Here is an 18,519-nt window from a genome sequence, read left to right as displayed (position 1 = left end):
GTCATCAAGTACACACCTGAAATGTAGAAGGACTGTGAATAGGCACTGTGCCAATTTTAAATGGCATACCAATCTGGCATACTGTGGCAGGAGTAGTCCTGCATGATTTCAGCACTGTTCCTAAGTCTAGTAGAATCAGACAGGATGCCAGATACTGGTGTCCAGCTGATGTTGAGCGAGGCCACACTTTATTCACATCCGGTGGTTGCGGCCAGACACTGCTGTCAATCCTAGGCAGGCTAAATGCTCCCACATGCTGCTCCATGATCCACACTGCTTCCTTTCTCTTCACACGATGAAGCCCTATTCACTCTCTGCGCTCTGAAATCTCATTTTTTCCTGATATTTGCTTGGGTAAACTCTAACTATTTAAACAGCCAACAGCTTTCTCCTTCCTTGAGCTGAAAAACCACTGAACCCATGTGTAGTCCATTTGTAAGTATGAGTTGTCCCCAAGTCAGATGTTCGTAATTCAGGGACTGCCTGTACTTACTTTCTAACAGAACCATAGAACATTACAGCATGGAATCAGGCCCTTCAGTCCTTCTAGTCTGTGCCAAACTATTATTCTGCATAGTCCCACTGACCTGCACCAAGCCAATAGCCCTCCATACCTCTCCCATCCATGTAAGTGTCTAAATTTTCTTAAATGTTAAAAATTGAGCTCGCATTCACCACTTCATCTGGCAGCACATTCAGCACTCCCACCACTCTCTGTGTGAAGAAGTTCCCCCTTATGTTCCCCCTAAACTTGTCCCCTTTCACCCTTAACCCAAGTCTTTTGGTTTTTATCTCACCTACCATTAGTGGAAAAAGCCTACCTACATTTAATCTGTCTATATCCCTTATAATTTTAAATACCTCCATCAAATTTCCCCTCATTCTTCTATACTCCAAGGAATAAAGTCCTAATCTGTTTAAGCTTTTCCTGCACATCAGTTCCTGAAGTTCCAGGCAACAGCCTAGTAAATCTTCTCTGCAATCTTTCTATCTTATTGTGGTCTTTCCTGCAGTCAGGTGACCAGAACTGCACACAATACTCCAAATTTAGCCTCACCAATATCTTGTATAACTTTACAATAACACCCCAATTGCTATACTCAATACTGATGTATGAAGGCCAATACACCAAAAGGCTCTTTACAACCCTATTCACCTGTGATACCCTTTTAGGGAATTATATATCTGTATTCCCAGAACCCTCTGCCCTACTGCACACCTCAGTGCCCTACCATTTACCGTGTATGTCCTTTCTTGGTTTGTCCTTCCAAAATGCATCACCTCACACTTGTCTGTCATGCTCTCAAATCTCCCCTTGTTACACTAATCATAGACTGCTCCAATACCGCAAAAGTGAGGTCTGCATTATTGCCATCATTTTTTTGCACTCAGATAACAATGAATATTTATAATACATCTATTTTTGTGTATCTATGGTCTTTTTAATACTGTTAATAATTTTACAGTGCTTTTATAAAGTACCTGTTCAGCTGCAGCAGGTATGAATTTTGGTGCAACGTAGATGCAAATAAACTCAATTAAAAAAAGGTTCCTTCCCTGATGATTTTTCTCCCCATTCTCAACCATCGTGACCCAGACTCAGCAGATTTTCTTGTGTGCACTACATCAGTAAAGTATGGTACCTCGAGCCTCCTGCTCAAGTTTTAGGATTACAAAATTCAAGAAAATGTTTCAATTGCCCACCATGCAAAGCCTCATTAATGTGTCTAAATATGTAACATTCCATTTCTAAGTCCTTTTCCTCTATTGAATGAAAGACCTGTGGGGATTTATGTACACAAGAAATATTTTAAAAGCTCACATTGTTCATTTTATCATAAAAAAATAAATATTGATAAATGGGTAAAATTTAATTAGCTTCAGTGATTTATCAGTACAGCCGGTGTGAAAAATCTACGGCAAAAAAAAAATCAGGGAATTTTGTTATTTGAGAAGTTAAGTGAATTTATGATCTTTAATGGTGTTTAAAAGCAATGTAACCAAAAGTCAGACCCAATCAAAGCAAGACACTATTTTTCATTCCACTAATAATCTTGACGCATTTCTCCCATTTGTGCATTTTACAGTCATTCTTTAAAACAATTAAAATTAAATGTATTAGGTACACAGATACACGCACTGTCATATGTAGCATGTTAAAGTGTTAATTTACTAAGATTTTTAAAAACAATTTTATTTTCAACAGGATAGAAGCCAATTCCAGTCATTGAAAACTGTGCCACCCAATTACATCCAAACTTGCTCAAGTACACAAATTAATATAACATAACATAACAATTACAGCACGGAAACAGGCCATTAGGCCCTTCTAGTCCACACCGAACCAAACACCCCTTTCTAATCCCACCTCCCTGCACAATGCCCATAACCCTCCATCTTCCTCTCATCCATATACCTGTCCAACCTTTTCTTAAATAATACAATTGACTCCGCCGCCACTATTTCTCCCGGAAGATCATTCCACACAGCTACCACTCTCTGAGTAAAGAAGTTCCCCCTCATGTTACCTCTAAACCTCTGCCCCTTAATTCTTAACTCATGTCCTCTTGTTTTAAACTTTCCTCCTCTTAACGGAAATAGTCTATCCACATCCATTCTGTCTATCCCTTTCATAATCTTAAATACTTCTATCAAATCCCTTCTCAACCTTCTACGCTCCAAAGAATAAAGACCCAATCTGTCCAATCTCTCCCCATACTCCAGATGCTTAAACCCAGGCAACATTCTGGTAAACCTTCTCTGCACTCTCTCCACTCTGTTTATATCCTTCCTATAATTAGGCGACCAGAACTGCACACAGAACTCCAAATTAGGCCGCACCAACGTCTTATACAATCTCAACATCACCTCCCAACTCCTATATTCCATGCAATGATTGATAAAGGCCAGCATACTAAAAGCCTTCTTCACCACCCTATTCACGTGAGTTTCTACCTTCAGGGAACGATGTACCGTCACTCCTAAATCTTTCTGCTCTTCTATATTCCTCAATGCTCTCCCATTTACCACATATGTCCTATTCTGATTCTTCTTACCAAAATGAAGCACCTCACACTTATCAGCATTAAATTCCATCTGCCATTTTTCAGCCCACTTTTCTAAGCAGCCCAAATCCCTCTGCACTCCTTGAAAACCTTCTTCATTATCCACTATTCCACCTATCTTAGTATCGTCTGCATATTTACTAATCCAATTCACCACCCCATCATCTAGATCATTAATGTATATAACGAACAACAATGGGCCCAATACAGATCCTTGAGGCACACCACTGGTCACCGGCCTCCAACCTGACAGACAATTATCCACTACCACTCTCTGGCCTCTCCCTTTCAGCCAATGTTCAATCCATTTGACTATCTCAAAATTTATACCTAAAGACTGCACCTTCCTAACTAACCTTCCATGTGGTACCTTATCGAAGGCCTTACTGAAGTCCATATAGACAACATCCACTGCGCTACCCTCATCCACATTCCTAGTCACCTCTTCAAAAAATTCAATCAGATTGGTCAAACATGACCTTCCTCCCACAAATCCATGTTGAGTGCTCCTGATCAGACCCTGTCTATCCAGATGTTTATAAGTACTATCTCTAAGAATTTTCTCCATTAATTTACCTACCACAGACGTCAAACTTACAGGCCGAAAGTTGCCAGGCTTCCTCCTTGAACCCTTTTTAAATAACGGAACCACATACGCAATGCGCCAATCCTCCGGCACTATCCCCATATCTAATGACATTTGAAAAATTACCGCCAGAGCCTCTGCTATTTCCTCCTTAACTTCTCTCAATGTCCTGGGGAAGATCCCGTCTGGTCCCGGAGACTTATCCACCTTTATATTCTTCAAAAGCCTTAAAACTACACCTTTTGTAATCTCTATATTCCCCATATTTACCCCATTTGCTTTTTTTATCCCACATCTCCCAATATCCTTCTCCTTAGTGAATACCGAAGAAAAGAAACTGTTCAATATCTCCCCCAATTCTCTAGGTTCCACACACAGTTTTCCACTCTGATTTTCTAAGGGACCAATTTTGTCTCTAGCTTTCCTCTTACCATTAACATATTTGTAGAACTCTTTTGGATTAGTTTTCACCCTGCTTGCCATAGTTTTCTCGTACCTTCTTTTAGCTTTCCTAATTCCTCTCTTAAGATTCCTCTTACATTCAATGTATCTTTCAAACATCTCCTTAACTCCATGCTTCTTGTATCTAATGTACGCCTCCCTTTTTCTTCGAACCAAGTTTCCAATATTCCTTGAAAACCACGGCTCTCTCAAACCTTTTGCCCCTCCTTTTAACCTAACAGGAACATAAAGCTTTTGCACTCTCAAAATCTGATCTTTAAAAGACTTCCATCTCTCTACTACATCCTGCCCATAAAACAAATTGTCCCAATGCACACCCTGCAAGTCCTTTCGCATCTCCTCAAATCTAGCTTTTCCCCAATCAAAAACCTCAATCCTTGGCCCTGATTTCTCTCTTTCCATAATGACATTGAAGCTGATGGCATTATGATCACTGGACCCGAAGTGCTCGCCAACACTAACCTCCGTCACTTGACCCATCCCATTTGCCAACAGTAGATCTAACACTGCTCCTTCTCTGGTCGGCACCTCTACATATTGTTGTAAAAAACTATCTTGCACACATTTCACAAACTCTAATCCATCCATTCCTTTCACAGAATGTGTTTCCCAATCTATATGTGGAAAATTAAAATCTCCCATAATTACAACCCTGTGCTTATCACAAATATCTACTATCTCCCTACAGATTTGCTCCTCTAGGTCTCGGTCCCCTCCGGGTGGTCTATAATACACCCCTACAAGTGTAACCTCTCCTTTCCTACTCCTCAGTTCCACCCAAATAGCCTCCGTGGATGTGCCCTCTAATCTATCCTTCCTAGGCACCGCTGTAATATTTTCCCTGACAAGCAATGCAACCCCACCTCCTCTTGCCCCTCCGACTCTATCACACCTAAAACAACGAAACCCAGGGATATTCAATTGCCAATCACATCCCTCCTGCAACCATGTCTCACTAATCGCTACCACATCATACTTCCAAGTATCAATCCACACCTTCAGCTCATCCACCTTTTTTACAATACTCCTGGCATTAAAATATATGAAGTTTAACCAAACTTTTAAGTCATTTTATTTATTTAAAAGCAAGTTGTCTACTAGCATATAATTAACTATGTTAAAATGCTTATTTATTGTTATTTGATCATTTAGAGTTGGGTTAATAAAACTGAATTGAATTGCTACTTAAATGTGCCAAGATTATTTTTTAAATCTCTCATGCCAATAGATTTTATATTTTAAATGGTGATTAAGCAAAATATTTTAGTGTAAATTGAACTATGATCTAACTACAATACTTTGAGCACAATTTGCACCAGATACTTTATTTTTGTTTACACATCATCTGCTGCCTTATGCAATTAATTTTCCTCTAGTTTTCTTTTGTTTCTCTCTATAATCAAAAAAATGTATTCGTTAATAAAGCATTGCGGTGTTGGCCAGAAGATTTTTTTTTAACTTCCTGGTAACACTGTGACACTCTTGAAGAGTTTACATCTTTACTCAACATGTCAGCTTTCAGATTCCTATTCCTGCTTTCAGAATGTGGTGTGCTCCTTTATTACATCCACGCTGTTTTTACACATTGGCTCTCGATTCCATAATTGCTGAGCTTTTGCCAAGTCTCAAAGCTCCTAGATTTCACCACTCACTCACCTCTGCTTCACCCATTTCTTCTTTGCTGTCAGAAAAGTCTGGAAAATTATCCTCTTCAATTATGTTTCTCATTCTAACCTCTGAATTTATCACCTGCACCTTTCTTTGTAACCAGCTGTGAGGTATGTATAAATGTAAATGTGTTTAAAGCGGATACAGCTGTTTGAAATTATTCAATTGCTTATTTGAAGATATAGGAGCAATTATTTTTGAACTAGATCACCTAATATGTATGGACTATCCTATTTTAGATTTTGTTACATCAATACCAGAGAGTTTAGGTATTCTTCTGATACAATGAGTTGAATTGGTGGCTTCTGCACTGTAATTTCCACATTTTCTTACAGAATGGCAGGGAGACAGTAATGCACAGGACAACAATATAGAATTCCTGTTTATCAGGCTAAAAGGTTAAAACTACTTCCCTCTGCTATATAATTCATATCTTCAATTTCTTCTATCAAATATTTCCCTATTTCCCTGGAATATAATTACACCCATATACCCTACCATACATGTTCTGACCCATATGTACATCACCATCAATAGAATCAGTTCTAATGATATGCTTTATATGGTTAGCTATGAATAATCATTGACACTGTATGGTGCTACATACAGTATATTGCTAAAACCCAAAGATTAAAGTAGAATATGGGACCATTTAAAGCCACAATTATTTTATTGATTCAGCTGCCAGTTTCTGTTTGAGAAGATGATTTATCATTCAATCTGTATATAAAGTGAACAGGGTGTCGAGGATGTACAAATAAATCTTGAATTTATGTACGATAGTGCAACCATGAATAGTGAGTTCTGGTAACCAGGGTTTAAGAGCTGATTAGCTGGTTGCTGGGAAATGAGAGATTGTCACCATGCTGCTCTGAGAAACAGATACTATAGCAACCAGTTGGACTGGAACAAGCCAAAGGTAAATAAGGCTTTCGGTAGCGGGGAGAGAAAGGGCAAGGTGTGTGGGAGGGGTTAAGATGTTTTTTCATGAGAATAGTGGCCTTCAGAATACAAAATAGTAAATTGATCATGGTTTAATTCTTCACCCAAGTTTATCCATTTCAGTAACCATGGATATTGTTACTATAAAGCATCATGTTAAAGCTCAGCAGACTGTTCATGTGGCAAATGGTGAATGAAACATTTGAAAATCAACAAAATATACTGCTTAACTCTTTCTGTATCAGACAGTGTGAGTTCTCACAAATGGCTTGGAAACAATCTTTCAAGGCCAAATATTAATTTAAATTAATCTTGATCAATTATTGCTCTTTACACGATTAATAATTCAGCCCATAGAACATCTGAGAGAAATGCACCACAAATTGAATATTTAGAAATGGTTTATTCAAATGAAATAAATAATTTGGAACACACTTTTTCAGGAATTATTTGTTAAACTACTGAGGATAAACTACAGGAAATTAATTTTCTGAAAATTCATGAATTAAATTTGGGGTATTTTGCAAATGGGACAACAATACATGGGATAATGAATGTTAATACAGTATGAATTTCAGAAAATATTGATTTGTTTTAACTGTTAAACTGGCCTAACTTTCAGCCAGCTTTTCTGAAATGCAATGCTTTCTTTAAATTGAATCCCATCCGTTTAACCTGTTGACCCTTGATGTCCTTGCATGAGGAAGGTGTAAATGTTAAACAACAAGCTGCAGTGTTCTAAATGGCTAAAAGCTGCACATTCTTGAACATGGAGTAGAATTAAGGAGAGAGAAATTTCATTATCATGGGAATTGTACACTCAATGCATCTATTGATCAAGGGCAGCTGGTGACTTTAAGGGAAAATTATAATTGTTCATATAGTAACTGAAACTATGATTTAGTAAAAATCAACAAAACATAACAAAAATAAGTGCAAGTAATTTTATTAAAATTTTAATTCTTGATTGCGCCAACCTGTTATGTGCCTGGATAATTCATTAAACTAAAATCAAAATTATAATTAGTTCCAAAAACAACATTTGAAGAAGAGTAAGTGATGGTGGCCAAATGAAGGATCCTCAAAAATAAGAGAAAAAAAATACATTGACTTACCGTTTGATTATCTTCATACAGTTTCAGGTCATATCCACTCAGCTCCACACAGAAAATTATTGCTGTAACCCCTTCGAAACAGTGAATCCATTTCTTCCTTTCAGACCGTTGCCCTCCCACGTCCACCATTTTAAATGTCAGTTCTTTGAAAGTAAACTTGTTTTCCACTATGCCTGTAGTCATGTCTCTTGAACGTAAAATATCTTCAACAGTTGGGATGTAGTCAGCTGCAGCAATTCTGTCAAGATCGTTCAGGTAGTAGGCTGCATTGTCTTCCAAGTGATACTCGTTGGACCGGCAGAAGCACTCCTGAACACCAGGGTCACTCCACAAATGTTTCATTACCCCGAGAAGCTCAGGTGTGATCTCCCCTTTGCTTTCAGCAGGCCCAGTCAGGGCAAAGAGTTGAACAGCATCATAGGCTCTGTCTGGGTTATGGAATTCTATTTTGAGGGTGGCTAATGCACGAATAATGCGTGTGAGAGAGTCGATAGCATTATAGATAATGAGGGGCTTGTATTCCTTACAGGCCTCCAAGTTGAATCCGCCACTGTGGATGATTTTCATCTGCTTGACAATGGTGCTTTTGCCTGAGTTGCTGGTACCCAGCAGCAGGAGTTTGATCTCACGGCGCTGACGCTGACTCTCTGAGCGGAGATGCCGATCAATCCTCCTGGAACGCCTCGCTGCCTCCTTCTCCTCAGAGCTTTGGCGACATCCCATGTTCGTTCTGATGTGGTTGATTGGAGGGAGATAGTACTTCTTGAAAGCTGCAGTTGTTTCTGCAGTAGGCTTGTCAGGTATACTGTACACCTCACACAAAAGTAAAAGCAGTGGCTGATGATCAAACAGGCAAGTACCAATTCAGTCAGTCCCAGCAGGGGTGAGCGAAGAAATGCACCAACCACTGATAGCTCCTCAATTCAGTGGATTTCATGGCATTCCCCTCCTTTTTGCAAGAAATTTGGCTTATTCCTGTTGATGGAATGCCTTTCCCTTTTCTGCAATGTAGTTTGAGTCCTTAAATCCCTGTTCAACCTGGACATCATTATTCAGCATCCATTCCTTCCAGACTTGACAGGCATGTTTGCGTCGTCCTAGTTCCCTTTCACGTTTTTCTATCACTCTCTTAGGAATGATAGCAAATGTACAGAGGAATGGTTGGTTTTCTGACTCTATTTTTTCAAACCAGACCAGTGTTGACAAATTTATCTGTCAAACAAAGCAAAATAAATCATTAGGATTTTTTCTATTTGAATTCTAAACTGACACGCTGACTAATTGAAGGAGAAAAATAAGATGTAAATTTACAAATCACTTAATAGAAAGGTGATAATTTTTTTTAAAATGTGTTATTTCTTTAGCATTCAAGAATAGATGTGATTTCATGTAGAATTAAATAACTTCCCTTGGATTTTGTGCGACTGAATAGACGCTTGCTATGGTTACTGCAAAAACGGATTCTTGGCAATTAATTTGAACTGTCGATTCAGCTACGGATTGATATCAGTGTGTATGTAGATGCACATTATTATTTGCATAGAAGCAAATAATAAGAATGCAACCAACTTGACAATAAGGTGAATGCCAATAATTTTCTGAAAGATCAATAATCAATAAACCTTAAGAAAGGTTTGTCAAGTGTATTTAAGACCCATTTTCAGAGGCTGGAGCATGTAGCCATCATCCCAAGTTAGAGAAATTCACTTCTTCTAATGACTGGGTCTCCCTTCAGTGCAGTCAGTTGCCCACTGGCAATGGGCAATAGATGGCAATGTATCAGTCAGGGACAGGTGGACATTTGGGCAGCTGGCAGACAGACTGGAATGGTAGAACACTTGAGAGGTGATTTTGGGAGGGAGGCAAAAGTCAGGTGTGGAAGATTACAAATTTTCTCATGAGAATCATTCCCTTAACTCAATGCTGCACATAATAAATGTTTTGAACCCAAGCAGGAAATTTATAGTGGTTTACTTAAAATGGATTTTGTAGGAACACAATGCAGAAGAAACTTAGTAGGTCAAACAGTAAGGATAAAGATACATATCCAATGTTTCAGACTTGAGCCTTTCATCAAAATGTAGGCAGACATCAGAACCAAATGGTGAGGGGGGAGGTGGAGGAGGAGGAGCACAGGCAGGAAGTAATAGGTGGGATAAGGGAGGGAAGGTATACAGCTAACAAGGGAAGGGGGGATGACTGTGAATGGAGAGGGAAGGTGATGGAGAGCTGGAGGAAAGAAATCAGAGAGATGGGAAAGAGAGGGAGAACGGGGAGTGGTCAAGCAGAAACCGATGATGTCGAAGTTAATGCCATCCAGTTGGAGAGTGCCCAGTCGGAATATTAAGTGCTGCTCCTCCAATTTACAGGTGGCCTTGTTCAGGCACCTGTCTACATTTTGCTCATATGTTGATGAAGGCCTCAAGCCTGAAACATTGGTGAGTTATCTTTATCTTTCTGACCTCAAGGACACTGTTTAACCCGATGAGTTTCTCCAGAATTGTGTTTCTACTTCAATCATGGTGTGTGCAGACTTTCATGTTTTACTCTTAAAATGGAGTTTATAGGGTACCTATATTCATACATTCTGGGGGATATCTTACCTGGTTGCAGCACCTTCTGCTTTAAAAAGCAATGGCAGGGAGATTTACAGGATGTGAATGAAAAGGTAACTGATTTTTGTTCTGGGTGGGAAGGGTTAAAGTTCTCAGAATATCATGCTGTGGGTCTTAATGATTGGTTGTTTTAATATCTCCGTCCCTTCCAATTCACCATATTTCTAATACTGTATGTATGAAGTGAAATCATAAACACCATCCTTTTGCTCAATTGAACAGTGGACTTTGTTCTTTCTGACATGAAACGTGGCACTGTTTCAGTGCCTTAATAGCTAGGTGAGGCAACCATCAATAATTTAAAAAAATAACAATTTGGTATGGCAGCAACAACATTACAGTCAAGGTCTGCTGCAGGGAGAGAAAGTCTCTGGTTTTGGCATTGTTTCAAAATGTGCAATTTTCAGAAATACTCAAATTGTCATACGTACAAGGCTTTCAAACCTTACAGAGGGGTCTGGACCAGCTGGCTGATGGAATTTAATGCAGGCCTATGTGAACTGATGCACTTTGGGGTAGCGGGACAAGCCAAGGCAGTCTGCAGACACTGTGACTGTAGTTTAAAAACATACTGAAATGCTGGAGGAGCACAGCCATTCTTTCAGCATCCATAGGAAACAGTTATATTGCCAACCTTTCAGGCCCGAAGAAGGGCTCAGTTAATGGTAGGGCACTGAGGAGTGAGTAGAACAGAGGTATCTGGGAACACAGATACATAATTCCCTAAAAGTGGCATCCACAGTTGGATAGGGTTGTAAAGAGAGCTTTTGACATATTGGCCTTCATAAATTAAAGTATTGAGTATAGGAGTTGGGATGTTATGTTAAAGTTGTGTAAGACATTGGTGAGGACAAATTTGGAATTTATGCAGTTTTGGTCACTTAACTACAGGAAAAATATCAATAAAATTGAAAGAGTGCAAAGAAGTTTTACTAGGATGTTGCTGGGATTTGAGGAACTGAATTACAGGGAAAGGTTGAAGAGGTTAGGACTTTATTCCCTGGAGTGTAGAAGAATGATAAAGATATACTAAATTATGATGGGGTTAAGTAAAGTAAATGCAAATAGGGGTTTTCCACTGAGGGTGAGATACAAACCAGGGTTAAGGGTGAAAGAGGAGATGTGAGGGGGAAAATTAGGGGGAATTTTTTCACACAGAGCGGTGGGAGTATGGAATGAGCTGCCAGATGTAGTGGTGAATGTGGGCTCAATTTTACCATTTAAGAAAAAATTGGACAGGTACATGGATGGGAGGGCTTGGAGAATATGGAATGGGTGCAAATTAGTGGGACAAGGCAGAATAATAGTTTGTCTCAGACGAGAAGGGTGAAAGGGCCTGTTTCTTGTCCCGTTATGTTCTATATATCTATTATATTTTACAAATTGTTTCTGCAGTAATACTAACACTGTGGTGGCAGTTGATGCCTGATGTATTTCACTTACTTGTGATAATATCTTGCAGTAGGTCAATAAACCATTGCTCAAGAGGGCAGCATGGTAGGCATAGCGGTTAGTGCAATGCCTTTACAGTGCCAGTGATCGGACAAGGGTTCGAATCCTGTGCTGTCTGTGAGGAGGTGGTATGGGGACATGTCTCTGTGGGTTTTCCCCAGGGGCTCCGCTTTCCTCTCACCATTTGAAATGTACTGGGGTTGTAGGTTAATTGGGTGGCACGGACTCATGACCTGAAACGCCCTGTTACTGTGCTGTACGTCTAAAAAAAATTACAACAGTCAGCTGCATAGCAACTATCCAGTTAGCCATAGCTTGCAGCCAAAACATAGGCTGCTCCATGAGCTTGCATTTGCTTGTCAGCTGACTGCATTTGCCAAATTGGTTTTATCATTAGCACCCCCTACTGTTTTCTGTGCAGAACGAACAGAGCAACAAAGTAGCAGTTAATACTGAGAAGAAAGTCAGCAATACAAACAAATGTTGCCTTCCAGCCTGACTCAAAATCAGAAATATTTAAAGCCGACATCCTGTAATAATGATTTAGGAAACAATTAAAGCACTGTGTCTGCAGATTTTTATGTTTTACAACTGATCAGCATGTGATTGTTACAACCTCCAGGGAACAGGATTTGGCAACAAACTGATTATAGATCTGAGTTGGATTCCGTATGCATTCCTTTGAATTCCAGTGTAGTGTGTTTCGGAGGCTTTGCTTTTTGTGTGCCTCGTTTTTCCTCTCTGTTCTTCGTACATTATCAGGTAATGTATAAGGTAACTTTGCCACTGACTGTGCACAATCGTTTTCAGTTGTTTGGCGGTCCTCTGGTGGGCGAGATTGCTTCAAACTAAATTTAATAACCATCCAAACGTCAATAATCTTTTAAAAAAATTATTTTACTGCCAAATAGCTGAAACATCTCAATTCATCAAATACTATTTTCTTAACGATGACATGTTAACACTTCAAAATATATTACAATCCTAAGGCTGTGGATGGAGAAAGCTGGTTTTTTTCTTCTTTATTATTTGCCAACGATACCACAGTAGTGGGTTATATAAAGTCTGCATACAGGAAACTTGGCTGAAGGGTGCACCAACAACAAACTTGCTCTCAATGTCACCAGAACTGTTTCCATGAGATTCCCCTCTCTGTGGTGATACAACCACAACACTGGCTGCACTCCTACCAGCCTACTGCAGGGGGCAACCACTGTAACAGTAGGCAGGCAGGCAACCTGGGAAGCTGACCCCACCTGGCCGGCTGTCAATCACTGGCCTGTATATAGACTTCAGCTGGCCCCTCCCAGGTTCAATCCGACAGCCAGGCACATGTGGAGCCAGCAAAGATATTAAGACTGGTGTGTATAGAGTTTGAGCTGATTAAAGCCTGTAGTACAGTATTCTTGTGTTTTGTGTTTGCTTGCTGCACCACAGCACATCACACTCTCATTCTTCTATACTCCAAAAGATCGAGAGAATCACGTAGAAACATTTTGAATGCTGAAAGGATTGGACAGAGTAGATGTGAATAGGATGTTTCCCTTGGTGGGTGAATCCAGGACAAGAAGGCACAGTCTTAGAATTAGAAGGTACCCATTTAAAACAGAGGTGAGGAGAAATTTCTTTAGCCAGTGGGTCACAGATTTGTGGAATTCACATGCAGCTGTGGAGGCCTGATCATTGGGGGAGTTTAAGGATGAAATTTAGTCAGGGTATCAAGTAATATGGGGAAAAGGCCAGAAATTGGAACTAGGTGTGAGAATGGTTAGCTCATGGTAGAGTTGCAGAGCAAAGTCAGTGGGCTGAATGGCCTACTTCTCTTCCTTTATCTTGTGATCTTGTGATCTTGTGTTCTTGTGAACTAAGTAGCCGATTAGTAACTTCAGGAAAGGAAAGCCAGAGGTATACAATCCAGTAATCATTGGGGGAAATTTAAGTCCTTGGGAGTCACTATCTCGGAGGATCTTTCCTGAACCCAACACACCAATGGCATCGTGAAGAAAGGAAGTCAAGTGCATCTTCTTCCTCAGGAGTTTGGTATGACATCAGAAACCATGGCATGTTTCTACAGAGGCTTGGTAGAGCGTGTGCTGACCGACTGCATCATGGTCTGATATGGAAACACCAATACCCCTGAGGGTAATGCCCTCCAAAAGGTAGTGGACACAGCCCAGGACATCACAAGCAAAACCCTCCCCACAATTGAGAGCATCTACAGGGATTGCTGCCGTCGTCGGAGAGCAACAGCAATCATCAAAGAACTCTGTTCTCGCTGCTGCCATCAGGAAAGAGGTATCAGTGCCACAAAACTCGCACCACAGGTTCAGGAACAGCTGCTACCCCTCCACCATCAGACTCCTCAACAACAAACTCAATCAGGGACTCATTTAAGGACTCTTATTTGTGCAATTTATAGATTTTGTTCTCTCAGTATGGCACAGTCAGGTTGTTTAGATTCATTATCTGTTTACAGTTCTTTGTTTACATGTTTACGCTGTGTACAGATTATTTTTGCACCACCAATTAATAGTAATTCTGCTGAGCCCACAAGAAAAAGGAATCTCAGGGTTGTATATGATGTAATGTATGTACTCTGACAATAAATCTGAAATCTTTATTACAAATCTTCATCAAAAATGGTTAAGTACACGAACAATGAATTCGCCAAGCTTGCAGAGTTTCTGGACATTTTCACTCCCCAGTTCTCCACTGCCACACCCAAACATGGTGTCACACACCACATCCTCACCCAAGGATCTCCTTACATGTCTGAGCCCGACGCCTGCCGCCCGACAAGTTATGGCTCACAAAACAACAGTTCCACAAAATGGAGGAACTTGGAACCATATTCAGGTCTCCGTTACACATTGCACCCAAAGTCATGGGAAGCTGGAGACCTTGTGGGGATTACAGGTATTTCAATGATGCTACCACTGCAGACCGCTACCCTGTGCTCCATTGCAGGACTTCACAGCTAATCTTCATGGGGCCAGGATGCTTTCTAAAATTGACGGTGTGTTGTTACCACTAAATACCTGAAAATCTGGAGGATGTGCCCAAGACCGCCATCATAACACCGTTCGACCTCTTTGAATTTTTGAGAATGCCTTTTGAGCTCAAAAATGCTGCACAAATATTCCAGCGACTAATGAATGCACTGGGGCATGGCATTGACTTCCTTCTCGTATACTTGGACAACATACTTGTTGCCAATTGCTTCCACAAAGAGCACCTGTAGCATCTGTGTTTACTCCGCCGCCACCTAGAGGAGTTTGGGCTAACTATGAACCTTCCCAAGTGCAAATTTGTGCAGTCCTCTATCGAGTTCTTGGGACTTCAGATCAGCAGCCAGAGTGTCATTCCATTGCCTAGCAAGATGGAAGCCATCCTCAAATTTGCAAGGCCCAATACAATCCAAAGACTCCAGGAATTTGTGGGGATGAACATTTTCTATTGTCGCTTTCTACCCTCTGCAGCTCATTATGAAACATCTCTTTGACCTCATGTCCAGCAAAGCCAATGAACTCAAGTGGACAAAGGAGGCTTTGGTAGCATTCCAGCAGATCAAAGATGCCCTAGTGAAGGCAACATTGGTGGTCCATCCACAAATGGATGCACCAACCACCTTAAGGATACACACATCCGACACAGCAGTAGGTGAGGTCTTGGAACACCATAGGCAATGGAAGCCTCTAGCATAATTTTTAATTAGGCGCCTCCACCCTCTAGAAACAAAATATAACTCTGTACCTAGTGGTCAGACACTTCCACTTTTTTTGGAAGGCAAGGATTTCATGATTTTTACTGACCACAAACTGCTAACATTTGCCTTTGCAAAGGCATTGGATCCTGGTCAGCCCACCAGCAACGCCACTTATCATAAGGATCCGAGTTTTCAACCAGGATTAAACATATCTCCAGCAAGAGTAATGTGGTGAATGATGCCCCGTTCCACTCCTTCGTTCAAGCAGTACGTGCCCTCTCTCCGGGTGAAGACTACATGGTACTCACCAAAGTTCGGCGCCAGAACGACGAACTCCCGGCTTATAGGGCTGCTGTCGTGAGCCTGCAACTTGAAGATGTAGCCTTTGGGCCGCGAGGTACCACTCTCCTGTGCGATGTTTCCATAGCTCAGCTCAGCTCGTCCTATTGTCTCTGCTGTGTGGAAATGTTGCATTTTTGATGCCATTCTCGGACTGTCCATTTAAGCAACGGTCTGCCTAATAGCTGACAAATTTGTATGCCATGGACTCGAAAATAGGTCACGTATTGGACAAAGATGTGCACAGACCGCCAAGCTGCAAAAGTGCAAAAGCATGTGAAGGTGCCGGTTCAGCTTTTCTAGCCACCACAGCGCAGATTCGACCACTTGCATGTCAATATTGCCGGCCCGCTTCTGGTGTCACGAGAGTCTAGGTACTCGTCAATGGTCATCGACAGATTCACTAAGTGGCCGGAGGCAGTTCCTATGATGGACCCATCACCCGATTCATCCCTCAGAGCTTTTATTTCTGCCTGGGTATCTCAATTGGGCCTACCCACACATGTCACCTCCCACAGAGGCCCACAGTTTACCTCCACACTCTGGGACATTTTGTCGTTACTGCTGGGAATACACCTCCACCGTATGACAGTCGAATGGCCTGGTGGAGCGGTTCCATAGGCATATGAAGGCTGCACTGATGTCCTGCCTGTCCAATCCACTGATTGGATGGGCGAGCTGCCCTGGATCTTCCTAGGAATAAGAAAAGTACCCAAGGAAGATCTCAACTCCTCATCAGCCAAGTTGGAGCCCCACTCATTGTACCTGGGGAGTTCATGCCCATGGCACACGGACAGGAGTTGCCACCGACTGAAGTCTTAGACAGAACTGCAGGAGTGGCTTGGAAAATTGGCCTCAGTTCCCACGTCAAGGCATGGAACAACGACACCCTTCATCTGGGACTGTGAACTTGTGTTGTGTATAGAGGTGCACATGGCCACCCTTACAGAGGCTGTATGAAGGCCCCTTCAGAGTGCTTCAAAACAATCAAACAACTTGAGTACTGGACATTGGGGAGACACTTACAATTGACCAATTAAAGCTTGCTCATCTCAACCTTGATCACCCCTTGCCATGACCCCTAATGCAAAGACATGGACAACAAGCAGTGGACATTAATAGCACCAGAGGTTTAACCTCTTATTTCCAGTTCTAGCCGGGGGTGGGGGGAGGAGGGGGTGGCGCATGTAACAGCTCACTGGAGACTTAATTGAACTGGCTTGGGAGTTTCTGAGTGACGACATGACATCACAATGTGATGACGTCATTTAGAACATGTGGGGTTTTAAAAAGCTGCATGTGACTATTTGAGTAAATGATGTTTACTGAATTTTGATTCGATTATGTCTGATCATTTTCTTGTTCTTCATTTCGCACTGCAACACAGTTGCTACAACAGCTCTATTTAAGGAAGAAGTGGTCCATTACTGGTCCTCCAATAGAGTAGCCTGAACTATTAAATGTAACCCCAACTAACATGCTTTGTGTTTTCCAATCTTCTGTTACTGATTTTAGAAAGTGGTACAGGTGCCTAACCTTTTATCAGGGATCGTCAGATCAAGACACCTGCCATTGTTCGGAATCTTCTGGATTTTGGAATCATTTTAAAATGGTGGTCCCTTTAACCACATGCGATGTTTCAAAATTGCACAAAACAGGGGGCTCAGGGTGTTAAATGAATTTAGATAAATAAAGACTATAAAAGACCACAATATCACTAGCATTTTTTTTATTTTTAAAGGAAAACCTCAAAATAAAACTGGCTCAGATTGTCGTCCCTGCCGTTTTCCCCCGTCCCCGCTATCTCTTGCCTTGAGAGAAGCAAGTGGTGACTGGCTCAATGCGGCAGCAATGGCCGCCTTCCTTACCCATAATCTCCCTCACCTGGAACTGCTCTGGGGCTGGAAGAGCAATTCCAGTTGAGTTGGGGATTATGGGTAATGAAGAGAGCCATTGCTCCTGCATTGAGCTGTTGCCAGCCGCAGCCATCAGTAAACTCTGGGCTTGGCAGCACTGCACCCCGACTGCCCCATTGTGAGTTAGATGGGGGGAGGGGAAATGTTGGGAGTTAGATGGGGGTAGGTGACAGACAACCAGGGCAGGGGAACAGACAGGGGCTGGGAGCAAGGCAGTTGGGTGTTTTCATTACCCAAAAAAGAGCTGGTTTTTGGAAGTTGCCGGATAAAAGGTTGGGCATCTGTACAGTTTTGGTAAAACTGTTACTTACAATAAACCTGCAATGAGAACATTTCTGCAGCACTGAGGGTTAATAGTTATATCCAATAATGTTAATTGAGAGGCTAAATAGTGGAGGCCCAGTAGACCTTCTCAATTATTTGTGTTGATACAATCATTCACATTTACTTTGTTAAAAATATATTTTTTTATTTAAAAACATTCAAGAGAAATGTGATGATTGCTAATTTTGGACTTTTAAAAGTGTTGCTGGTAATGTTCGACTTTTAATGGATATGATGCTTAAATATGATCTTTTTATAAACTTTATTTTAATATTGGTTTCTGTTAAAGTAAACCATTCTCTATTATTGAAGCAGCAGCTAAATAAACT

The 18,519-nt window shown here is 41.1% G+C and overlaps 2 protein-coding genes across 6 annotated transcripts in view; one reads left to right on the top strand and one right to left on the bottom strand.

The window, feature by feature from the left end:
- rsph14 (radial spoke head 14 homolog) overlaps nt 1-18,519 on the top strand; it is a 674,463-nt gene that overhangs the window by 319,853 nt on the left and 336,091 nt on the right. The window lies entirely within an intron of this gene.
- Nucleotides 1-18,519, bottom strand: part of gnaz (guanine nucleotide binding protein (G protein), alpha z polypeptide) — a 233,289-nt gene that overhangs the window by 172,695 nt on the left and 42,075 nt on the right. For 2 of the 4 annotated variants that reach the window (XM_069933650.1, XM_069933653.1), the window contains exon 2: nt 7,839-9,050. In XM_069933650.1, coding sequence (XP_069789751.1) covers nt 7,839-8,561 — 723 coding nt within the window. In that variant the 5' untranslated portion in view covers nt 8,562-9,050. Of the gene's footprint in view, nt 1-7,838; nt 9,051-15,919; nt 16,203-16,976; nt 17,105-18,519 lie in introns of those variants that run through there. The other 2 variants (XM_069933651.1, XM_069933652.1) reach the window with 2 other exon arrangements.

This window comes from Narcine bancroftii, chromosome 4 (assembly GCF_036971445.1).
Source record: "Narcine bancroftii isolate sNarBan1 chromosome 4, sNarBan1.hap1, whole genome shotgun sequence".
Lineage (NCBI taxonomy): Eukaryota > Metazoa > Chordata > Chondrichthyes > Torpediniformes > Narcinidae > Narcine > Narcine bancroftii.
Note: the sequence above shows the minus strand (reverse complement) of the source record. Positions and strands in the feature narration are given on the sequence as shown.